Source organism: Cervus elaphus, chromosome 26 (genome assembly GCF_910594005.1).
Source record: "Cervus elaphus chromosome 26, mCerEla1.1, whole genome shotgun sequence".
In the NCBI taxonomy this organism is placed as follows: Eukaryota; Metazoa; Chordata; class Mammalia; order Artiodactyla; family Cervidae; genus Cervus; species Cervus elaphus.
This window is the reverse complement of record NC_057840.1, coordinates 42,246,824-42,273,289: the sequence shown is the minus strand read 5'-3', so window position 1 is coordinate 42,273,289 and position 26,466 is coordinate 42,246,824. Positions and strand designations below refer to the sequence as shown.

Sequence of the window (26,466 nt, the reverse complement as noted above, 5' to 3'; positions counted from 1 at the left end):
TAAGGAGTTACAATAAAAATCTTTATTTAAGTTTGGTCAGTACAGGTAAGATATACTGGAGTCACAGAGCAATATGCATTAACAGGATACAACAATTCATAAAAACTGAGTAACTATGCACACAAATTTCTTAAACATTCAATCACCTAAAGAGAAAATGCACAGATGTATGGTGGGAAAAACTGTATCTAACACTGAAACTACTATAGGACTCCTTCAACAAGTCCAACTTTTAGTGATAAAACTACTGTACTGGGCAAACTTGGCAGTCATAAACCCACATCTACTCTGACAAGTCTGAATGGTGCATAAGCATAGTAACAGCATGAGTAAGAATGCCCTCACACAGCACAGGTTCTAGGGTAGACACAGATTCACACAGACATCACTGTGTTATACTTTAAGGAAAGAGTTCCATTTACAACTTCACATTAACTCATATAAAAATAACCTGACCCTACACAAAATGTCCTTTTAGCAACATTCAAAGTAATTAACTGTTACAATTTCCAAAGTGGCAGAGGTATTGAAGCAAAGAAGAAAGGGGAAAAAAAAAGAAAAAAAAAAACAAAAAAAAAAAACCACCCACAAAAAAGGCAAATTGTGACAAAAGTATGCGTTAATTAACTGGACAGTATCCTCTTCCAAATTAAATGACACTGTATAAAAATTCGCTGGAAATTTTTTTTTTTACAAAACTGAACTCTGTACATTTACACTTGAGTCCAAACCATTCTGAACGTGGCGGGAACCCGCAGTTCGGTTACCTTTCCCACTCACGGTTTTCTCCTCTTGCGGGTCATGATTGGAGTCTGTGTCATTTGAGTGGTGTGTGAGAGAGTTTTCACTGCCCGTGGGAGAGTCTACACTTTCATACCCCGCACTGAGTTGGTTTACGTAACTACTACCTCTGCCAGTTCTCTCCTCCGAGCTGCTGGAGGCCTTATTCCCATTCCCTGGCGAAGAAGGAAAGTCATCTTCGGCTGTGTCCCCCTCCCTGTGAAATCCAGACCCAGACGTCCTCTGCCGGGAGGAACTGCCATTACTTGGTCCGTTGGCCAGACGACTGCAGTCTTTACCTGTGGCCTCTGCCTGTCCTACAGGCTCAGAAGACGTAGTCCTGCCGGTGCTCGGGCCTGGGGCTTGAGACTGCTGCTGTTGGTACTGGGCCAACTGCTGGCGCGTCTCCTTCAGTTGTTGCTGAAGAACTAGAATGGTACTCTGCATACCCTCTACTTCTTCGTCAAGTTGAATGATGAAGTCATTCAGTTCTGTGCAAAGGAGAGTCAAACCTACTTTAATATCTCGTACAATATATTTAAAAATACTTCTTAGTGTCTGCACAAAGCTAGGCAGTCAATAAATGTTTAAGTAAACAAATACAATTCTAAAATCACAAAAGAATATTTTAAAATTTTGCTTGGAATTTTAAAACAGCCATTCAAGAACAAATTTATTTGTGAGAGAAAGCAAAAGCCTGAATATATAAAAGCAACCAAGTTTACAATGATCCAAACTATCTGGCTACATAAAACTGGTTACAGCCCACAAAATCTGTTCCATGTCTGTTTGACTATCGGCCCACAAGCCTGGCCCCTTCCTTACTCCTCACCCTCCTAGCCAATGTTCAGCTCCACAGCAGGTGTAGTCCCTGGGGAAGCCCTTGATTCCAACACTCCAAAGAAGCCTATGCTGTCGGCAAGGATTATTCCACATTCAAGAACAAAATTCAGAAAAAATAACTCTTAAAACTGATAAAAATACAGTTGTCTATAAAGTTCTAAAAAGGTCTTGGGGTGGGGGAGTTCCTTCACTACTATACAAAAGACTCCTATTTACTGTATTTACAAATAGCAAGAGCTAAAAACCATCACTTTGAAGAGGCCGTTTTAAAGATACTGACTACTGACCTTCTTTGCAATTAACTGCAAAGTTGCAATTACGTTAATCTTTAGAGGGATTGGGTGTTTTTCTTACTAATTTTCTTCACAAAGGAGAAGGAGCATGCATGCAGCTGTCCTAGACCAGCATGGTGGCTGACAAGCTCCATTTCTTTGGGCAAATATATATTACATCTTACTCACTGAACAGAATCTCTGTATTTATTTCTTATTTTTGGCCATGCCTCGCAGCTTGCAGGAACTTGAGTTACTTGACCAGGGATGGAACCTGGCCCAGGTGCTGAAGTACTTGAGTCCACACCACTGGACCACTAGGGAATTCGTCCACAATCAATTATATATTTTTAGATCCCTGGACATGGCCAAATACTTTCAAGATCTACACTTACAGAAATCAGTTAAGTGAAGATATTAAGCACTGAATATATCCTTTTAAATACTGAATGTAAACTTATATAGCTACATAATGCTTTATTAATACAAAAGCCCTTCTGTCTTTCCAAACCCCACCCCTAAAAAAGAACAAAAACTTATGAAATTTGCACAACAACCAACTGGGGGGTAGGGGGGAGCCACCACTAAATTAAATGGCTTTGTTTGTTGACTCAACTGGAAATATTTCACTTATAATTTCATAGAACCATTGGTAGAGATTAGCATAAACAGACTCTAATCTATAATACTCATGCCTGGCAGTATTTTAAAGCCAGTGCAAAGGTAACCAAACTTTTCAGAAGTCCCCTTACCATCCTGACTGCTTTTAAGCTCCTCACTATATTTCTTCTGTAAAGCCAACTCTGCTTCAAGTTGTGCAATACGTCCCTGGGACAGCTGCCTTCCAAGCTCTTGATTCTCCTGGATAAGCATTCGACACTTCGCCATTAACTTTTTGCCTGTTTGGCTGCAAAGGAAAGAGCCATTCATCACAAAATGAAGACAAATTCTCAACAACCTTCTTTGTCTGAAATTATTACAGCAACAGATATAACACATACAGAACATAACTCTATGTCACAGCAGGACACTGCCTACAGTTACCATCGGCTTTTCCGGACACATCAATCTTGTACATTTCAGTATTTTGCCAATACAGCAGCAAAGATAAAACCTGAAGAAAAAGTACCTAAGTGGCTACTTTGTTTCTATTACATTATAATTGATTCTGAAATCTACTTTTATCCCAAATTATAATTTTAAATAGAAATATGCCAGTTATTTGACACACATTTCAAATATATCAGTATTAATAAAACTCTAAGGTACTTAGGTTTATGGAACAGAAAAGTTCTTGAAAGGGTAAATGCAACAACAACCACAATGTAAACTTCTACCTAATATATAAAATCAGTACCTATAAATACACAAATGAGAGTAAATTCTTGCTAGACCAGTGTTTATAAGGATGCCTCTTAATAGGCAGTTCCCACAAGAACGTTTATTGCATTAAGTGAGGCCTGTTCAGTAATTGTTTTTAAAAAGCCTCAAGACTATTTCTATTTATCAATCCCTCATTTAACTTTATATGATATATATATATATTTTTTTTGAGCTGTCTTAAACTGGGATATAAGTTTTTGAAATTTTAATACTGATATATGGTGAAGATTCTATTCATGTTGAAAAGATTATCCTTAGGACACAAAAATAAGATTGGGGTTACTTAGCATAAATAATGCAAATATGTGAATATCTGCCAAATTAGGACTGTCATACTTTCTACATGCATACATACAGAAGTTGCAAAAATCAATCAAGGTTCATCCTCTACATATTACTAATAAGGAGATGCATTGTGAAGTAATGTATCGGGCAAATCAAAGCCCATTAAAAGAACAGTGTCAGCAAAAAAAATTTTTAATCAGTAAGATCATTCTGAACTTTATCATAAGAATATCAAACTCCCTTTTCAAATCTCTTAAGTAACATCACAATTGTATGCTTAAATCAGAACTCTTTAAAAAAGTGATCATTTCTATTGTTAATGCTGACACTAAAGGAAAGCAGTCAAGTTTTACTGAGACAGTTATTGGGGTTTGTGATGCAAGATTTCTTTTATCAATAGCACATGTTTTAACCCAATGTGATTCAAGTAAAAGTTTGTGATGTATTTTCCTTACACATATCTGAAGTAAAACCTGGTGGTTGGTGGTAGTGTTTAGTCACTAAGCCGTATCTGACTCTTTTGTGACCCCTTGGACTGTAGCCCACCAGGCCCCTCTGTCCATGGGATTTTCCAGGCAAGAGAGCTGGAGTGGGTTACCATTTCCTTCTTCAGGGCATCTTCCCCACCCAGGGATCGAATCCGCATCTCTTGCACTGGCAGGGGATTCCTTACCACTGAGCCACCAGGAGGCCCAAATCCTGGGTTACTATTGCACAAAGCAGCCTCACCTGAAAACGAGTTAGAATGTGGGAAGGGTTCCCTCACTACATGGCACCTGTATTAGCTGATAGCTGTTTGTTGCTATCACAGCTCCAGATTTCCCCTATTTCCTATTAGCATCCTCAGACTTTAGCCTCTACTGAATTAGAGTTCAGAAACCAAACGAGGAATTAAGAAATAGGCACCATCATCAGAGACAGCGGCCTTCCTTCCACTTCACTGCCTATGCTCCCCCAACTCTGTTTTCTTGTGAAAACATCAGTGTCTACCAACTAACCTGAGAAATCTTTTTTATCAATTTTTTAAACACAATTGTAAAAGCAGCAGAGTAATTTGTGACCCGACTTAACCTCATAAAAAGTACCAAATTCTAATGCAAAAATATTTCATTTATGAAGTCGAGCCTTTTAATAAATGTCTGTTCTAAAATAATCCTATCACTTCTAAAATGATTAAAACAAATCTTCACTGAATCTTTTCTTTAAACATTTTGTAATTTTATGCCACTTTACTATGTTGTGTAAAATCTGTGTTGTGTTCATTGTGTCACAAAAAACGGTAAGAATCTAATTTCAAGAAACTTGGCTCTGGAGTAATTTTTTTTTAATTAAAAAATATTCTAACCTATTGCTAAAAATCAAATAACTCACAAAGAAAAAAGTAGAAAATAACTTAAGAGAAGGAATGGACACTGTACACTGCTTTGTTATCAAGGGGAAGGGATGAGGGTATTCTGAAGGGGTACATACAACTAACTTTATAAATGCAAACTGAAAACTGTCAAAATTCTGCAACATCTCCCTGTAACTATTCTAAAATATACACACTGTCACATGCATGAAATATTTTAACTAATGTGGACAACATAATTCAGGGCATCATTCTCTCTCAAAATTTAAACAATGAAAAACTGAAAAACAAAACCCACACAACCCATTCTATTTGAATTATTCCAGACAGAGTATTGATTGAGCACTATTTGTTTCAAATTAATGATGCAGTTATACCACCCAATGAACTCTAGCTTATAGTTTACTTTTTACAAAATTCCAATTATAGGTGGTTAAAATAAATTAATACAATGAAAATATACAACCATTAAAAATGGTAAGTAACCTAAATATACTAAAAAATGGAAAAAAAGCCCAAGGATAAAGTGGGCCTGGGGAAAGTCATGCTACAAATCATCTATATGTACATATGCATGCCTGCATTTCTTTAAAACCAATACACATATAATTACTGTATATGCATACAAATTATCTTGATACCCAAGAAATTTAAAAATGGTCACTATTCCTGGGGAATAAAAAGGGGGAGGGGAAGGTCACCCAGGAGTAAAACTTATTTTACACCTCTACTTTTCTTTACACTGTTTCAATCTTATACATGAGCATGTGTTATCTTATTATTTAAATGGTTTTAACAATAAGAAAGAAAAAACCCACCTCAACATGACTGTTACTTAAGTGGCAAAGAAAAATGCTTGGCTACATTTGAGTACATAATACCTTTTATGAATTAATTATCTCTTGACCTACTGAGAATATGTAGGCCACTTCTACTGTGATCTTTAATGGTATAAAATATATACAAAAGCCTTAATTCGGGTACCATAAGCTAATTTCAAACAGACATAATTACTTACCCTCCAACCCCCACAAACAGTGAGACTCCTAGAAGCGGATTTCTTGCTGTGAAGTCACACAAACCACTTCTTCAACCCGCCCTCTGCCCCACAATCAGTTCCCTCAAGTACAGACATACGAGATACTTACAATTGATTGGAATGATTAAGAGAGAACTTAAGTCACCCTTGTTAAAACTGCACTTAAACGTTGGGACAATCTGGAACATTTTATCTTCCACTCATCTTAGACTCCATTATCACCAAGTGAAAATTCGAATTGGTGACTTATAGAATGATCTGACGAAAAAATTCACCTCCAGGATTGGATGGAAGCATGAAGAAAATGCCTCATTTATCTAAATGAGCAAATGAATTTGCTAGAAATGATCACTATACTTTTTTTCAATTCACAAAATGTCTCACTTAGGCCAGCCCACAGTTCCAATATATTCTGTCCCCAATCTTCTGGCAGGCACCCTGCAAAGCTGTCCCACATTAATTTCTACTGCAATATCCTGGGACAAGGTGTCAAAAAGCAACAAGTGTCAAGTCTCTTTGTTTTTTTATGATACCAGCTGGAAAAAAGTAGGTCTTTAAAAAATGAGACACAGAGCCTTTTCCTTCACTTTGAAGAGCACAGCAACAATTTTTTCGAATCAATCTGCTCTCCACAGCGCCCCCCAATCAAAATGTTAAAAGTACAACAAAAACATCATAGTAATCCTTGAACTTAAAAAAAAAAAAAACAACTATTTCAAGGCACATTTAATTTAATATCAAGAGTGCAATACAAAAGGCCCAAATACAATGAAGGAACACATTCCCCCATTAACACCAACGACAATGCTCTTTCAACATGTGCCTGTTGAATGGAATGGGGATTTAATAAATTTCACTACTGAAAAAAATAACGCAGTGAGTCTCATCACAGCCAATATCCTTATACAATCTAGTTGTGAAATGAATGTTTATAACGCTTCAAACAGTTTAAAACCTGAAGTTTGACACCACACCTTCATGTTTGTACAGTCCTCAGTAAGATTATCTACAGTATTAGCAACCATTCAAAGAACAAATCATTGAGTAAAACCACATTGATTTAAGGCTCAATCAAGTAATATAGAGCCCCAAACGAAATGGTTAAATAGATGAACTACTTGTACTGACATCTATTTGATTCACTCATGACTATTAAGTTGGTTCTTGGCAAATAAACCCTTTAAAGGCAAAATTCACCTCGTTTGAGTGTGACCCAGAAGTTCAACAACAATCACGAAGTCCACAGTCTTATTGGCAAAACTGATATACAGTGTCTCTAAGTCACTATGCTCAAGGTTAAGAGCGATGCATATTCCATCTTTACATTTACTGGAATTTTACATGTTCAATTCATGGTTTTAAATCTCTAGGTTTTCATTCCTCCAAACTGTCTGAAGACACAGTGTGCCACAGACTTAAGACTTCTGTTTCTCCCTCTATTTTCTTCAAACAGAAACATTTCTCAAGTGTCTACATGTTCTAGAAGGGGAATTTTTCGGAGGTGGCCACTTCTTCGGAATAGTCCGACGCCATCAGGCCTCTGAAGCAAGGGGAGGGGTAAGAGAAAAAAGCTGAAACACAAGGTTCATCTGGTAAGTTTTACATTAACCTTTACAAGCTGGATAGTATAAGAATGTGGCTTTTTGGCTCAAAAAGTCTGAGTCTTGGTGTGGAAACGAGTACGTGGCTGTCCCACCACAGCTTTCTCGCAGTGGGACTGTCAGGGAAGTCTTGACTGGGGAGTATGATTTGTTTACCTATCAGGCGTAAACTTCCAGGCACTCAGTTCATTTTGGGCTTGTTCCAGTTTGTCTTTAGTCTGTTCCAGTTCACTTTTCATTTTTAGGAATAACAAGTTGATCGCTGGGTCCACCATTGTTGATCTCAGTTGGGCAACGCTAGGCTGCTGGACTTGCTTGAGGTACTGGATCTGAGTCTGTGCAAAGCAAAACAACCCCATTACTACCAAATCAAAGGAAACATACCTAAGAAGATGAGATAAAATCCCTTTCTGTTCACTGGTTTACCAACTTGCTTACTAAGCCCCTCTCCCTTCTATCTTAAGATCCTCTAAAAAAAAGTACAAATTAAAAATAGCTATTTAGGAATTCCCTGGCAATCTAGTGGTTAGGACTCAGTTGCTTTCACTGCCAGGGCTTGATTTCAATATCTGGTCAGAGAAGTAAGATACCACAAGCCTTGCAGCAGAAAAACTCCAAAACAAAACAAAAAAACCCACAAAAGAGAACACTTACAAAACCATTTAAGGTTATCCACGCAGGAAAAAGGGCCATTTGACTGCATTCCATATTTGGAAATTTTAAATATAAGGAGACTACAGGTTGGCAATCAAAACAGTACCAAAAAACAAAAAAAACCCCACTGTAGTATTTATTAAATGTGCTGATGCCCATTGGGGGGAAAAAAAAGGCAAAGTTTAAAATATTAATTATTTAAGAGTATAGTGATTTACTCATACAAATCTGTGCTTTTGGGAAACTGTTCCCTAACATTACACCAGGTACAAGATTACAATTTAAAACATATTTGCATTTCTAAAATTAAAAATACATAGTACTTACATATTTACATGAGCTGGCATTACAGCTTTATAAATAGCACCTTAACCCAAAATTAAGCATATATTCACTTTTTTCCCTCCAAGCAGATTTGAATCACAGCATTGTAAAGCTGGAAGGTGACTGACCTGGTCCAAACTGCTTAGTTTTGAGAGATTAAAGAAGCCAATTGTTCAAGGACACAATTAGTTCAATGCCAGTACTGGATCTAGAATTCTTATTCTCAAGCTTCCTAACTCCCAGTCTAAGGCTTTTCCCACCATACCAAATACCTCTACTTATATATAAAACCTTCAATTTCAACTCTGGTTGTACTGTCAGCACAGTTTTAAAACATGAAATACAGTAATAAACTATTTAATGCTAATAAAGCATTAAATGCATCACTTTCTTCACACTCCCACTCCATTCTCAACCTTAAATAGGATTAAAAAAAACATTTCCTAAACAGCTATTAATGTCTAACATAAATTTAGTAAAAGATAAAAATATACTAAGAGAATTAGGCTATACTTAATTACTACTTCACCAAGCAAACAGAACTAATTTTCTTTCTTTTAGCTTAAGGAATTTTAAAAGTTTACAAAATGAACTGCCCTCATCTGCTACTATAAGCTTGCAATTTCCTTGTGATTTTTGCTCCTGCTGCCCCTTCTGCAAAACCTCACTGTGTTCTAACTGAAAGATCAGTAAGTGCTTCAGCTGGAATATGCAGAGAACAGCTGTAATGAAAAAAAAAATGTGGCTGGAAAAAGTTAGGTTCTACTTGGAAAAAAAATCTTACATCTAGGTTGAGATGACAGAAGAGTGAAGAGGCAGCACCAAAGGCTTAGATTAGGAATAAACTGATCGAAACTGCCAGTGTATATGGGATGGCTGTAGAATCGCTGAGGTGAGTCAATAGCACATACCGTCCAGGTAAGTGGTTAAGAAGTGCCTGGACCAGGATGTCAAGAGTAGGGAGGACTCAAGAGACAGAAATGGAGACGCACTGGTTCTGTGAGACGCTGCCATCAGCACCGCCTGCTCACACTCCCGCCAGGTGCCCGCACTGGAAGGTGAGACCCATCCTCTGCATGTGCTAGCACCTAGCACAGTGCCACGTCAACAGGGAAACCTAAAACTATTAGTGATAAAGGGTGAACCTAGAACCCTAAATATCACAAAAAGAAAGAATTAACCGGTTTTGGGACTCAGCACTTGAGTAGTACTACTCATGCCATTAGATATGAAAATCCCAAGAGGAAAAAAATTGGAGGGGTGTTACAAAAAACGAAACAAAACCCCTTATACTGAGAATGTTGTTAAGATTTCTTTGAACGAAGTACCTAAGTTAAAAAAAGTCAAAAGAGGGAATGCCAAAAACCAAAGTTGGGGAAAGTGAAGACGTAAGAGTGATGAGAAAGGTAATTTTCTTAATACAATGACCTTACAGAAAAAATGTAGTGGCAGTGAAGATGGAAAGTAACTGATAGAAACAAAAGGAGCGCTGAAAAGATAAGAGACAATAAAACAGGCTACTCTTTTCTTTAGCAAAGTTAACAGGTAAAGAAGTCATTTTGAAAAAGTGAAGAAAGAGGGACTGAAGACTTGTACAAATGTGGACAATGTCTACACAGGAAGAATAAAGACTGTGATTAAGTCCTAAAGAACATTTTATTGGCGACGAGGAGGAAAAGAAATAGAAGTGTGCCCCACAGACTATTAACTTCCGTTGACCAGAATACTGCCTTATGCATTAGATTTTAATAACTATCTATCAAATGGAGATTACACAAAAATTCAAGAAAACTGCAGCTTTTAGGATTAGAAACAATAGGGAATTCCTTTGTGGCACAGAAGGTTAGGACTCAACGTTTTCACGGCAGGGGCCTGGGTTCAGTCCCTGGTTGAAAGTGAAAGTCGCTCAGTTGTATCCGACTCTTTGTGACCCCATGGACTATACAGTCCATGGAATTCTCCAGGCCAGAATACTGGAGTGGGTAGCCTTTCCCTTCTCCAGGGGATCTCCCCAACCCAGGGATCGAACCCAGGTCTCCCACATTGCAAGCGGATTCTTTACCAGTTGAGACACAAGAGAAACCCAAGAATACTGGAGTGGGTAGCCTATCCCTTCTCCAACGGATCTTCCTGACCCAGGAATCAAACTGGGGACTCCTGCACTGCAGGCGGATTCTTTAGCAACTGAGCTATCAGGGAAGTCTGATTCCACAAGCTGTGTGGCATGGCCAGAAAATGAAAAAAACAAAAGTAATAAAAAACAACAGGGACAGAGCTGCCTCTATCTTATGTAACTTACATATACAAACACTGAAACAAAGGCTAAGGCTGTTGATGAAGACAACACTGAGTCTAAATCAACCAGGGTTAAAGCAGCAAATAAGTCACTAGATTTCAGATATATGTAGACATGGCAAACAGTACAAATGAAAGGTGTTAACAATTAAAAGGAGACACAGTAAAAACTGATACTTAGTTTTCTGTAGAAAGAGATAAGACAATGAAGGAGAAATGAACGAGAAAACTTGCCAACTAAAATGAGTAAACAGTGCTTATACCCTCAGGTATTATATTACTTAAAAATATCTGAACCAATATACTAATTCTCATAAATTATGGAGATTTCAGAGAATAACTTCAACTTCTGACTTCTTGGCCACAAAAAATTACTTTAAATCCAATGATGAGAAGTTATCTATCAGAATTTTACATCTACCTTAACAAAATGTGCATGTATAATTAGTATTAATTATAATTAACTTGATGTGAGTTAACACACAAAATAATGTGAACCAAAACCCAAACCCTCATAAATGCTTAAAACATATGAAATACTTACAGTACACTCTTGCATCTCTTGCTCCTTGGTTGCTAGTCGCATTACAAGAATGTTTTCCCTGCGTGCAGATTCTTGCTGCTGTTGCTTTAGTTTTTCTTCAGATTCCCTTAAGCCAGTTACATCATTAGCTGATGATTAAAAGGAAAAAAATCCCAAAACATCATGAAACATAATTTAAAGATCAAACTGAATTAACCAAATGAAAGTTCTGACTCCCTTTGTCAAGGATAATAAAAACCATGGTAAAAAAATTTAAGTCTTTAGTTTCTATCCTAAACTAAACTTTTATGACAACAAATTTCATTCCTGATCATGAGTGCTTTTTCAAGAGTTAGTGGTTTTAAACTGGTCCACAACCACTTAATACTAGATGAATTATGCTGTTATAGTCTAATCTGTTCCCAAAAAAGACAGGAAATTCCACTATTTGCATTTGTTTATACTACAAAGTATTCACAGAGTCCTGATTAGTATTGTTAAACCTAATCAATATAAACATGACCATAAATGCACAGCTAATTATTACTTTAAGCTTTCATAGGGGTTTCCCTGGTGGCTCACTGGTAAAGAATCCACCTGCCAAGGCAGGAGATGTGGGTTAGATCCCTGGGTTAGGAAGACCTCCTGGAGTAAGAAATGGCAACCCACTCCAGTATTCTTGCCTGGGAAATCCCACTGACAGGAGCAGCTAGGAGGGCTACAGGTCATGGGGTCCCAAAAGAATCAGACATGACTCAGCCATTAAACAACACTACTCACAACTTCTATGGATTATACCATAATTATACAATAACTGAGATCTTAAAATATTAATCTTTCTGAACTTGGAAAACTTTTACACTCGCAAATAATGTTACTCTAAAACTCAGTGAAAAGTGACAAAGACTAAAATGGTCTAAAATTATAAACTTTATTATTTTCAGTAATTTTTGAAAAATCCATAAATACACAGATATATCCTACTGTTAGAATTTAAGCTATCATACATTTAATACCAGCTGCTTCTACATTTCCCCTGCTAGAGTAATACTCATGCTTTGCTTCAAATTTTTCTGTGGAAGGACTACATCAAGGAAAGTTTCAAATAGTTGTGAATTTCCCTATCTGTGCACTCTCAGAACATTGTAGTTCAGTTTGAAGTCATGCTACTGTTAAGATTACGGTATGTCAGTCTTCTCCAATGACTATAAACTCTTCAAGAAGACAGATCTTGTCTCCTTCATCTTTCTACTTCCTAGCACCAAACACAGTGCCTGGACACAGGTCCTTAATAAAATTCTTGAATAAAAATTACTTAGTAAAACCAACTATCCTGTGCTTATAACAACAATCTAAAAGGAAATATTCACATAGTCCTCAGGAAACTAAAACCCAAACTTACAGTTGAGATCTGTGTACTTGCCCTCCAAAGCTTGCACATATGCTTCATACTGTTTCCACCTAATACAAAAATAAATCCACATTAGCTATGTTTAAACTGCTTTTACTAAATATACCAGAAAATCACATCCATTAACTTTAAATACTAAGAATTCCACTGTGTGGATTTTAATGTCTCTCCCGTTTTAACAGGGGCTTCCCAGGTGGCACCAGTGTAAAGAATCCGCCTGTCAATGTAGGAGACACAAGAGACTCCAGTTCAATCCCTGGGTCAGGAAGGCCCCCAGCTGTGGGAACTGGCAACCCACTTCAGTATTTTTGCCCGGAAAATCTCATGGACAGAGGAGCCTGGCAGACTATAGTCCATGGGGCTGCAAAGAGTAGACATGAATGAGTGCACATGCAGACACTCCTATTTTAAGATAATTATAAATCTAGTTTAACCCATAATAAACCATAATAAATTAGTCACTTTAAAATTATTCCTTCTTCAACTTATAGGCATTAGATAAATGGAAATAGAGAAAAGTGTTCTCTGCTGAGAATATAACAAGAGGTGTTCCCATGAGTCAGATCACACACCATACAGGACAGTGTTATCAGTGATGTTCAGCATGATGCCTGGACTATAAAAGGTGACTGAAAAACTTACCACCACTTTTCAGATATGCTGTCCATCTCAAACAAAAGGCATTTTAAAATGTGCCTAATTATAAGGGACTGAAGGTGATTTCTCTCAAAGTAATAAAAAAGGAGGTCTGTCCTTTTTTCTACAGTATAAAAACCAGAACATACTGTTTTTCAAAAGCATATCTAATTAGCAGAAACAACTTGCAAATAAATGCCACATGCTATCTGGATCTTTCTTCATTACATTCCTCTCCCCTCAATATATAGGCTTTAGGACTTCCTTGGTGGCACAGTGGGTAAGAATCTGCCTACCAATGCAGGGGACACGAGTTTGATCCCTGATCCATGAAGATCCCACCACCTCGGAGCAACTAAGCCCATGGGCCACAACTACTGAGCTCAAGCGCTAGAACCCGCGTGCTGCACTCGCCTAGAACCTGTGCTCCACAATGAGAGAAGACACCGCAATGAGAGGCCTGTGTACCAAAACTGGAGTAGGCCCAGCTCTCCTCAACTAGAGAAAGCCTGCAAGAAGCAACAAAGACCCAGTGCAGCCACTAAAAAAAGGAAAAAAAAAAAAAACCCTCTCAGGGCTTCCCAGGTGGCTCAGTGGCAAAGAATCCACCTGCAAATGCAGGAATTGCAAGTTCAATTCCTGGGTCAGGAAGATCTGAAGATCTTCTGGAGAAGGAAATGGCAACCCATCCAATATTCTTGCTAGGATAATCCCATGGACAGAGGAGCCTGGCGGGCTACAGTCTATGGGGTCGGATACGACTGAGCATGCTCGTGCGCACGCGCACACACACATACACACACTAGTTGCTCTAGGCAACTATTGCAGATAACAAACTTTCCCCAGTCTTACGTTTAAGCAACTGCTCCGGACAGTAAGCTGTCTGCTACCTTGCTTACTGAAGAAATATGTTTCAAGCTGCTCTACAGTTACACCTAATCAAAATTTAGATTTTAGAATATACTTTTATAATCTTTAAAATCTTTGACAAGTTATGAGATTTATAAACATTATAACATAATGAACAAAAATATTCCGTAATATCAAGCTAATCCACTCTATATAAAGACAAGGCCAAGGGCATGCTTATTTTTATGGCCTCTACAACAAAGGTCACAAAGAGGAGTTCATTCAATATTTCAGGATGAATAAAGATGTTTTATGGAGGTTAAAGTAAGATTTTAGAAGAAAAGACAAATATAAAAGCTCAACCGCAAACATCCTTATCAAGAAGATAGGGAAAAAACCTACTTAAAAGTCATAACCATACCAGAGACAGAAAAAGAACATCAACACATGAGTAGTGTATCACGAGCATCTACATCAGCAAAAAACGGCAAGAGTAACTTAAAATACTAAGTATTTAAATTTTATGTGCAGGAATATAAAGGTATGCAATAGGAAAACTATCCTATGCATGAGACGATGGCAAAGAAAGATAAAGAGCATGTGCACAATAGAGGAGCTAAGTAGAACAAGGGTAGCAGACTCTTAAACAATGGAGCATGTCATCTGTGTCTCCCCATTTTGCATGCATGTGTGCTTAGTCACTAAGTTGTGTCTGACTCTTTGCAACCCCACAGACTGCAGGCTGCCAGGCTCCTCTGTCCATGGGATTTCCTAGGAAAAAATACTAGAGTAGGGTGCCATTTCCTCCTCCAGGGGATGTTCCCGACCTGGGGATCGAACCCGTACCTCCCACACTGGCAGGCAGATTTTTTACCACTGAGCCCAAACCACCTTCACTCTCCCCCAACTTCCAACCTGTTAAATTTACTCAGTTCAGCAAGTAAAAATTCCCTGAAATTTCTAGAGGAAAAAGTTTAATAAACTTGCAGGCTGCCCTAAAAAGCATTAATTTCATTTTTATCTAAAAGTTATTTCATAAAAAGCTTATGACAGTAATAAAATGCAGAAAGAAATACATTTAAGTTATAAAACACAAAACATGCGTGATTCCATTTTCTGATTTCTTACATTTAAAAAATGACTAATACAATGCTGTACTTGACAGTCTGCTTTAGTAAGACATTTATAAGACAACCATAGAAATTCGGAGCTGGCTGTCATCTTTAAAAGTAATTTAATCCAACTCCTTAAACTTGCAGATAAGAAAATGAAGGCCATAATGGTGACTAAAGTCACAGTCACAAGACCGATTAACTTCGCTTCGTCAGTAAATAATGCATGTCTTTCATGAGAATACCCTTGAAGGCTACAACTTTTCCACATGTTACATGGAAAAGGGAAAAAAAAAAACCCAACAACATCAAAACAAGTCTATTCATTTGTTAAACTGAAAGCTTCCTGAGTAGTGTCTTTCCCCATACCAAGTTATATACATGAAGTACAAATGCTTCTCCAGTTAGAGTTCTGAATATGTGCCCTCTACAATAAAAAAAATTCAGGTTACCTGTCCGTCTAGAAGTTACCCAAGCTAGTGCTTTAGTTCTTTAAAGTGTTATGCTTTCCCCAATGTTTATACAGTGAAGAAACAGGCCATAGAAAAAAAGTGTATTAAATGATGTGAAGATGTGTTAACATTAAAAACAAAAGAGTATCTGGTATAAACACTATAGTATAAAATCACAACATAATGTTCTATAGAAAGATTTTTATATTTTTGATAAAAGAATATTTTACCTTAGAATTAATTCATCTCGTGCCATAACTTTGAAGTCTGTTTCACTCAGTCGAACCTATGAAGAAAATTAAGATATAAACCAAATGCTCTTTCTAAAAGTTTTAAAACAATAAAAAAAAATAGTGGCAATACCAAATATGGAGTGAAGATGCAGAGAAACAGTGTTCATACGTTGCTGCTGAGAATGTATAATAATACTGCTGCTCTGGAGGTAATTTGGTGGTTTCTTTAAAACTAAAAATGGATGTTCCACACAACCCAAAATTTGCACTATTAAGCACATATTCCAAAGAAATGAAAATTTATTTTCACACAGAAACATTGTATAAAAATGTTAAGAGCAGCTTTATTTGTAATGGCCAAAAACTGGAAACCACCCAAATGTCCTTCAACAGGTGAATGGTAAACTATGATACCATGAAGTACGATTCAGCAATAAAAAGAAACAGACTGCTGGCATATACAACTTGGAGAAAGCTGAAGGAAATTATGCTGTGTGAAAAAACTAAAAGGATACTTAATACAGCATCATTTCACGTGTACACCATTTGTGAAGCAGTATAATTACATAAATGAAGAAATGATTAGTGGTTGACAGGAGTTAAGAATACTGGGAGAGGATGGACGTGGCTATAAAGAAAGGAGTGGCATAAGAGAGGCTTGTGGTAATGGTTCAGGTAACTATTTTGGTTGCAGTGGTATTTACATTAAGTTACAAGTGATAAACTTGCACAGAACTACACACACACAGAATGTACATGTAACTGGTGAAATCTGAGCATGTGGACTGTACCAGTCAGTGGTCAGGCTGCTGGTTTTGATCCTGTCACACAGGACGTTAACACTGAAGGAGGCTAGGTGAAGACTACACAAAACCTCCCTGTACAGGTCTTTGCCGCTTACGATGAATTAATAATTATTTCAAAACAAAGATTTTAAAAATGAGAATATGCTAATAAGATGAAACTGCTTTGTAAATTGAGAAATATTGTTTTCTCTAAGCAAAAGAAGACTATAAAGCTGAAGAACCTATCCTAATTAATATAAAAATCTTATTAATTTCCCTTATTAAAACACTTTTCTTCATAAAAAGTTCAAATTGTAGCATTTGCCACAATGTCAATGTTACTATCAGAAACAAAAGAGGGAAAAGTCACTGTTGCAGCAGAATGTATTAAGCCTAACTGAAAGCACCCAGTAATTCTCAGATTATTAAAGCACTTGACTTTCTAGGATAAAATTTCCATAACGTTTACTATCCAATAAATGGTTCACTTAAATACTCACTGGTTAGTAAGCACATATTCCTGCTTTCCCAACTGCATTATAAATTCCTCTTAGAAAGTGTTATTCCTTTGTAACCTCTTTTGTGTGTGTGTCACAGTGCTCAAACTGAATTACCACAAGAAAATAAAACAAGGAAAGTGAGACTAGAAAATAAAACTTCAGCGGAAAAGGTAGAATCTAGCTGTTATTTTTTTTTTTTTAAATATAAAAGTGGCTTTGCATTAAAACCAAAGGGATTTAAGTTAGAAAGAAAAACAAAGTAAGTAACTTAGAGGATCTTGTAAAATACTTTTCTATTTTGACATTATTTGTAGCTACAAGCTGGAAACAGTCACATGATAAAGATTACAAGTAGATCATGGGGATGCCACAAGTTTTCCAAAGGCTGAAAATGTTTTTAGTCTACATTACATATAGATAAAATGTCTCACACATTACAGACCCACAATGCTATATAACTGATAGAAAGCAAGGAGGAAAACAAGCAAACAATACGGACAGCCCCTTCAACTCTATTATTCAAATAAAGTGCTTAAAAACTGCTAAGAAAGCAAACCTTTTTGGGAAGAGGTTCTTCGTTGGTCATCTTGAATCCTAGAAAAAGGAGTAAAGACAAAAACGTCAACTGATTTTCTTCTAGTTAAGGTAGAAACAAAACATACTGGCTTTTGCAAAAGAATTTATTGCTGAACTCAGTTATGACCAAATCATTAGGTTATTTTAATTAAAACACATCTTTTAGATGAGTTTTAGATTTACAGAAAAGTTACAAAGGTATTACAGGGTTCCAGTATACTGTGGACCTAGGTTCTCCTTTGTTAATATCTTACATTATTATTGTCATTAGGTTTTTTTTTTTTTTAAAGAATTCTCTCATAAAAAAGTTGATCATTCTTTGTAATGTTGCCACAAAGGACTGAAAGAAATGCAATTTTTCAGTGCACTCTTACAACTGCCCTGTGAAAGACAAATCCTGCAGCAGAAAGGGCAGATCTGTGCTGAAGTCAGATACTGGCCTCAGGCAGTATCCCAGGCATCTTGTTAAAAGGATACAGAGGGGTAACACCAGTTGCTAAGTCTTGCCTTTTACAGAATTAATAGTTATAGTAAGGTCAAGTTTATCACTGTCATGATAATTCACCACTATACAATGTAGGAATGAAGGTATTTCCACCTTAATAAAAATATTCCTACATTACCGACATTATTTAACTTCACGTCACAGAATAATTTGTATCTCAAAATTAGCTTCTTTGTTATTCCTAGATATCCCTTCTAGTAGCAAAGTCACAAATGTCCCCTTAAAAACTTTCTTTTTCCTTTACTTACTACAAACTCTGTAACTATTAAAAAGTTAACCAAAGAGATGTAAGCACGTTATGGAGACGTGATGTACAGCACAGTGACTAGTTAGTAACATGGTACTATATATTTGAAAGCTGCTAAAAGAGTCAACCTGAAAGGCTTCATCACAAGAAAAAAATTTTTTAACTATGCAGTGATGGATGGTAACTAGATTTATGAGTGTTTCTCTTGCAGTGTATATAAATATCAAGTCATTATGTTGTACACCTGAAAATAATGTATGTCAACAATATGTCATGTCAGTACCTCAATAAAAAATAACCAAAGGAGACAGAGTATAAAACTGAGTTTTAAAAGCTACTTGACTTATAGTGACTATTTGAGATTCTTCAAAAGATGATCTTTAATACCATTTTTTATATTACATACAATCCCAACTCAAACGTCAAATATTTTAATTATACTGTCATTAAACCCTGATTTTTCAGATTAAGTACACTGAATTGAAGACATCAGTACATTTTAGAGAAAAAAAACTATATATTGATTATGACATCAATTAACTGGTTTAATTCTTCCCTCTTTGACGATCTTGTCATTGCATGTAATGAAAAAAACCTGAGTATGTATCATTTGCTTCTGAGCGGATGTAACTGATCAAGTCTCTCTAACCAACTAAGATCTATGAAGAGATGGCTGTATTTCTACTTTTTAAAAATCAGTATTCTTTCTCTTTAAACTGGCCCCTGCCTACTTTAGGCCCCTTATCACCCAGTTTATGGTCTCTGTTGCAAGTTATAGATAGCTGCTTAGTGACTATCCTAACATGATTCTAGTAAATCCAATCATCTCGGAAATAAAGCCTCACTGTGTTTAACTCCACAGGCCTGACTACCTCTATTTTAGCACGGTTTTAACATGCATTCACTCCATTAGACTGCAACCTCTTAGAATCCACATGTCAAGTTTAACATTTCCTTGGAACTCCCCATTTGTCCAGAGCTAAACACTAGGCAAATATCAATAACACATTTAATTTAAAAATTCAAGAAAAACTGTGCCATTTGAACTTCACTAGTACATAATCAAAGCTATGGTTTTTCCAGTAGTCATGTACGGGTCTGAGAGTTGGACCATAAAGAAAGCTGAGCACCGAAGAATTCTTCTAAACTGTGGTATTGGAGAAGACTCCTGAGAGTCCCTTGGACTGCAAGGAGATCAAACCAGTCCATCCTAAAGGACATCAGTCCTGAATATTCATTGGAAGGAGTGACGCTGAAGCTAAAACTCCAATACTTTGGCTACCTGATGCGAAAACTGACTCATTTGAAAAGACCCTGATGCTGGGAAAGATTGAAGGCGGGAGGAGAAGGGGATGACAGAGGATGAGACGGTTGGATGGCATCACCAACTCGATGGACGTGAGTTTGAGTAAGCTCCGGGAGTTGGTGATGGACAGGGAAGCCTGGCGTACTGTAGTCCATAGAGTTGCAAAGAGTCAGACATGACTGATTGAGTGGACTGAACTGAAGGTTGAGCACTGATGAATTGATGCTTTTGAACTGTGGCGCCGGAGAAGACTCTTGAGAGTCCCTTGGACAGCAAGGAGATCAAACCAGTCCATTCTAAAAGAAATTAACCCTGAATATTCATAGGAAGGACTGATGCTAAAGCTCCAATACTTTGGCCACCTGATGCGAAAAGCTGCCTCACTGGAAATGACCCTGATGCTGGGAAAGACTGAGGGCAAAAGAAGGGAGGGAAAGAGGATGAAACGGTTGGATGGCATCACAGACTCAATGGACATGAGTTTGAACAAACTCAGGGAGATAGTGAAGGACAGAGAAGCCTGGCATGCTGCAGTTCATGGAGTCGCAAAGAGTTGGACACGACTTAGGGACTGAACAACAATAACAGTATATAAATGTGTACTTCTATGTCCCTACTCTGTATATACAGTAATATACACATTACTATATATAAAACAGGTAACAGGTAAGAACCTACCATATAGGACAGGGAACTCAACTCAGTACTCTGTAATAACCCACATGGGAAAAGCGTTTTAAAAAGTGGTGTATGTGTATGTATAACTGACCCTCTTTGCTGTACAGCAGAAACTAACAGCACTGTAAATCAACTAAACTCCAATAACAGACAAAAACCAAACATTGCGCGAACCAATCCCTTGCTATCCCCTCACATCAGGCTTTACTTTTCTTCTCAACTCCTATCACAAGCTGACATTTTGTATACTTATCTGTCTACCCCAGGGATAGAATAAGCTCCATCAAAGAACTGTTTCATTCACTGCTGATGTCTCAATACATAGTACACACTCACATATATGGTAAATGAAAATATGAACAAATGAATCAGCTTCATTTACTATTTAAATTATAAGACTGAACTAAATAAGACAATCTAATTTTTCCCCCCAAATGACCCAAGATGACCATACTGTAAAATTCTGAGAATGTACTGTGAGTTCTACGACTGACAGCTTGAAAACAGCTAAATTTACTACTACAGACGGGTAGTTTGCCTATCTGGTTACTAGGCACCCTAGCTACTCAGAATTTTGGTTATAAAACAAAGTTCCATGGATGATATTCAATATAAATTACAGCTTAAAAAACTAGTATAAAAAAATAAAAACAAAAAAACAAACTAGTATATGCTTGTACAATCTGACACTTCCCCCAGGTTTATTTGTTCATTCTTTTCCTAAAACCATGAGCTTAATTAACAACAAATAAGCTAATCTGCTTTTTAAAGGATATTTAAAGGGCTGGTAAATACATTAAGAGAGTTCTAGTAACTCCACTTTTCTTGAAGAGAGTGCAGACTTTGAAAACAAAAAAGAGCAGAACCTCTGAGCCTCACTTTCCCCATCTCAAAAAGGATTACCACTGCCAAAGCTCAGAATTACTGTGCTATTTTTGAAGACATACATTAGTCTTTAGCATAGTAACTGTCACAAAGTAAGCATTTTGTTAGTTTCCTTCTTCCCACTGGAGAGAAAAAAAGCCACCACAAAAAAGACTCAAGCACTCCTTAAAGATTCTGAGGAGAAAACTGACAAGGATAAGATCATAACATGCTCCTGTTTCTAAGCCCCAATGCAGCCCCTACTTGGTGACCTCCAATTTTTAGAATTCTAAACAGTAATTTACACTTCTAACACTAGCTTATGTTCTTTTTAAAAAATTTGACACTTGGTAGAATTTAATTACACATTGTTTAAAGGAAATCTAGATTTTCTTTAAAAAAAAAAAAAAGGGGGATATCTAGATTTTCTTTATAAAAATAAATGCCTAAATTTGTAATATAAGTCAGGGATAAATACAGGTTTTGTACATATGTTTGTGTTTTGTATGTTGACTCTCAGTAACACATCATTTCACATGCTATGGAATATATGACTTGGGAAATCAAAGCATTAGCATTTAGTACGAAATTGCTACCTTATCTTCAGCTGATGAAAAGTCAATCTTGGCTTGAGATTCCATGATATACCACAACAGTTAAATGGACAGTGTGACAAAAGGCAAATTAGAAATAGGCTTAAAATTTAAAAGAATCAGCATTCAACTATTTAATCAAAACAGAACATGATTCTCAATTCCAACTTTCACCTCACACGTGCTATAAAACTTATTACTCCCCAAGGCAATTTTTTTAGCACAAGTGACAAGCACAATTACCACCTAAAGTTAATTTTAGATTTATAAAGACAATGGATATACCAGGTTCTCAGAACAATCTATCAGAAAAACAGAATGACTGGAAATATTATTTGGGGTTGAATCATGAATCTTGAAGAGAAAAAAAAATGAATATATACCTAAAGCTATGAATCACTAGGTAATCGGCTCAGATTAAAACAGCTATTAATTTAAAAACTTGGCGGTTAGGATTCCAAATTTAATGCTTCTCAAAAGTTGGTACCAACGAGGACAGGTAATTCTTCCATTCCTCCATCCTCAATAATGATCAAGCTTTGCAAACTGGAGAATGCAGAAAAGCAAAACAGAAAAAAGTTAAAACCTGACCAGTTTAGCTGCCCTTAGCAAGTTGAAAAAGACTGGCTAAAACATGGTTTCAACTTTTATGTAAAGGTTTGTTATCCATGTGGATAACACAGATAACATAGCTCAAGTTTAGAATGTCAAAAGTACCTTCTACTCCTGAGAAACGACATTATGATGCTAAGTTCAGTTCTGGTTGGCTAGGTGCCTAGCATCCCATATCCCAGGGCTTCCCAGGCTCTTAGCATTAAGATCCTAAGTCACGAAATCCTGTGTCGGGAAAATCCACTGGAGAAGAGAGGGACTACCCACTCCAGTATTCTTGGGCTTCCCTTGTAGCTCAGCTGGTAAAGAATCCACCTGCAATGCAGGATACCCGAGTTCAATCTGTGGGTTGGGAAGATCCCCTGGAGAAGGGAAAGGCTACCCACTCCAGTATTCTGGCCTGGAGAATTCCATGGACTATATAGTCCACGAGGTTGTGAAGAGTCGGACACAACTGAGCGACTTTCACGTCACAATAAAACAGTACCAGATGGCATGGGCTTCCAAAGTGGTGCTAGTGGTGAAGAACCCGCCTGACAATGTAGGTAGACACAAGAGACACAATTCCATCCCTGGGTCGGGAAGACCCCCTGGAGGAGGGCATGGCAACCCACTACAGTATTCTTGCCTGGAGAATCCCATGGACAGAGGAGCCTGGCAGGCTGTAGTTCATAGGGTTCCAAAAAGTCAGACAAGACTGAAGCGACTTAGCACGTACCAGATGACACAATTTCAGTAACAAACCACTACCTTGCTGAAGCTAATCATAACTAAATGCAAGAAACTAATAAATCTGACACTGTACTAACCTAGGCACAATAGCAGAAACCGTATTAGCTAGGAACTGGAAGACCAGCTTTTCTTAACTTTGTAATAATCAGGCATGTGATACTGAGCAAGTCATTTTCTTTAGATTGCAGTCTGTAAATCAGCAAAGAGGATGCCAATTTTGCCTGTCTCACAAAGTGCTACAAATCTCAATGCTTTAAGTACCATAAAGATGCTTTACAAATATATTTCAAATAAAATACTGATATTAGCCTAAGAGAATTTTAACATGCACTTAGGAAAAATTAAATTCCACCAACTATATTTGCAAGAGTTAAGACCGTTTCTTTATAGCACTGAGTTCTAGCCTGATGCACCACCTTTATATCTAATGGGATATACTGCTAGAGGAATATTGAGAGGTTTTGTTCTAGTAAGCTTAGTACTAGAATATATTTAGAGGAATATTGAGAGGTTTTGTTCTAGTAAGCTGAGTACTAGAATATATTTAGAGGAATATTAAGAGGTTTTGTTCTAGTAAGCTGAGTACTAGAATATATTTAGAGGAACATTGAGAGGTTTTGTTCTAGTAAGCTTAGTACTAGAATGTATTTAAGCCCCCGGTGGCTCATCTGCCTGCAACACTGGAGACATGGGTTCAACCCCTGGGTCACAGAAGATCCCCTGAAGGAAATGGCAAGCCACTACAGTATTCTTGCTTGGGAAACTCCATGGACAGAGAAGCCTGGTGGGTTACAGCCCACCGGGTAGCAGAAGAATCAGACAGGGCTTTTAGAGGAAGAGTAGTGGGAGATAATTAATAAAAACAAAAATAAAACCAAATACTGTCTAGCTCTTGTTTTGCTAAAGGATCCAACAGAAAATTTTTAAGAAAAACTTTTTTCAAGAGCAAGATAATGTTCTATTGTATGAAAATGATCAAGACCTCTAAAATACACAATATTTTCAGGGGAACTGTGTATTACATATATACATACTTAGATGAACATAAAGGACTCGGAGTGCTGTAAGGGACCGGACAAATATAATTATTACAACTCTCCTCTCCATGCCATAAGGCTATGAATTTTCTGTATTATACCAACTCATTTCTGAAAAATACTCAAAATTCAAACAGGAGAAGTTCTATAAATTAGATGAGTTGAGTTTAAAAAAAAAAAAAAAAAAAAGCTGTGCCTGGGATACACTTGATTATCATTACTTTTGTCGGTTGGGACTTAGAAATTTAGGTAGTTTGCCTAAGTTCTGCTACTGGGAAGTGAAAATACTGATCACTTAGCTATAGCTAACTGCTTAAGATAATGTAAGATCTGAAAGAACTGTAGGAATACAGTGAAACAAACCTTTGAAATTTAACCTCATCTTTATCACAAGCCACAATTTCTTTCCCCAACTTGCCTAATCAGATGATACTAAATGATATATGTAAATGTGTAACACTTAGACATCTTGAAAAAGATTTTCACAATAGTTTTTTTTAAACGGGGTTTTAAATGGCTACACGTTTATCTGTTATACAAAACTTAATGGTCATAATCTTTAAGTAAAACAGATAATCACTCTGCTATACACCTGAAACTAACACAATAGTGTATATCAACTATATTTCAATTTAAAAAAAAAAAAAAACCCGGTAGAATTTGTGGTGACACACCTGTGACTTCCACTTATCCTCCTCAGTGATGGAACTAAATTCTGAAATAGAAAACTAGATGAACTCAGGACCATAACATGCTCATGGAAATATTTTTCTACCTTTCTCTAATCTTGGCAAAAGGATCATTTCTTCCCTTATGAACACGGTTATCACGGATTTTAACCTAGTCCTTTAGGATCAAATATCCAACCTGACTTCATCAAAACAAACGTGGACATTTTTCCACTACGTGTTCCCCACTGAATTGAAAAATACGGTTTACAGGGATCCAAAGTGAGATTTTAAAATTTCACGAAAACCTCGAATTCAGTATTTTTTTTTTAGTCAGAAAGCATGCACTCATTTAAAAATGGAAGTCTACAAGACAACGCAGCTGCAGTAGAAATCTACTGCGCGATGTGAAATGTGCTCCACGAACGCGGCTTTCCTCCCCTCAGCTCGTCGGTGCCGCCAGTCCTCACGGTCCTGCCGAGGGAGGTGGGGGGGAGCCCGCGACGCCGAGGCGGGGACGGGACGGGAAGCGCGCTCCGAGGGGACGGCCTCCCGGTGTTGCCGGCCCCGCGGGAGCGCCCAACTCGCCCCCGGCTCCCTAAGAACCGAGGTAAAATGGCCTCGAGACGGCGGAAGTGTCGTCCCTGCCAGCGGGCAGACGGCGGGGCTAACGGGAGGCCGGGGGGCCCGGGAACCCCGAGTCCGCCTCCTGCGCTCAGTTGGCCCCTTCCGAGGTCGGGCGGCCGCACCTCAGCCGCCTGGGGACCCGGAGGTCCTCGCCTCCGCTGCGGCCGGCGGCGGCCCGCACCTACCTCTCCAGATGGAGGCCGCGCCGGCGCCCGCTCAGTCACATAGGCCGACCCCGCGCTGTCCTCTCGCCGCAGAGGCCGCCCGACCGCGCCGCCGCCGCCGGCCCCCGCGCTCCTCCTCCGCGCCGCAGCCCCGGCGCTCCCCTTTATTTGCGGGTCTCGCTGCCACAAAATGGCGCTGAGGGAGGAAGCAAGGCCCCGACGCCCCACCCCCTTCCCGCTCCTCCCGCCGCCCCGCCCCGCGCCGCCGCCGGCGCCCGCCCGCTTCCCCGCCCAGCGGTGTTTGCGCCCGGCCCACTCACCGTTGGGTAGTGTCTCCCGGACGCGGTCGCGGCTACCCGCTCGCCGGGCCCCGCCGCGGGGAGGAGAGGCTAAGGGAAGGCGCCCGCCGGGGGGGTCTGCAGTCGCTCAGGGAGGAGCTGCGGCCGGCGGCACGCCCCGCGGCCGCTAGAGCCCTTGCAAGCTCGCCTGGGGGTGGGGAGAAGGGGAGGAGGGGGGCGGGGAGAAAAGC

The 26,466-nt window shown here is 38.3% G+C and overlaps 1 protein-coding gene across 4 annotated transcripts; it reads right to left on the bottom strand.

Moving 5' to 3' along the window:
- On the bottom strand, window positions 1–26,394 carry LOC122684197 (WT1 associated protein). Of its 4 annotated transcripts, XM_043888186.1 has the most exons (9): window positions 25,959–26,155; window positions 22,481–22,643; window positions 17,885–17,922; window positions 16,041–16,096; window positions 12,753–12,811; window positions 11,372–11,499; window positions 7,711–7,889; window positions 2,648–2,802; window positions 1–1,271 (listed from the first exon to the last, which is right to left on the bottom strand). In XM_043888186.1, exons 3-9 carry the CDS (start codon window positions 17,912–17,914, stop codon window positions 691–693), a joined length of 1,188 nt encoding a protein of 395 aa, XP_043744121.1. In that variant the 5' UTR covers window positions 17,915–17,922; window positions 22,481–22,643; window positions 25,959–26,155; the 3' UTR covers window positions 1–690. The 4 variants fall into 4 exon arrangements, with proteins under 4 accessions (XP_043744121.1, XP_043744122.1, XP_043744120.1 ...); XM_043888187.1 differs by lacking the exons at window positions 22,481–22,643; window positions 25,959–26,155 and adding an exon at window positions 26,258–26,394; XM_043888185.1 differs by lacking the exon at window positions 22,481–22,643.
- Between the last annotated feature and the right edge of the window lie 72 nt (window positions 26,395–26,466).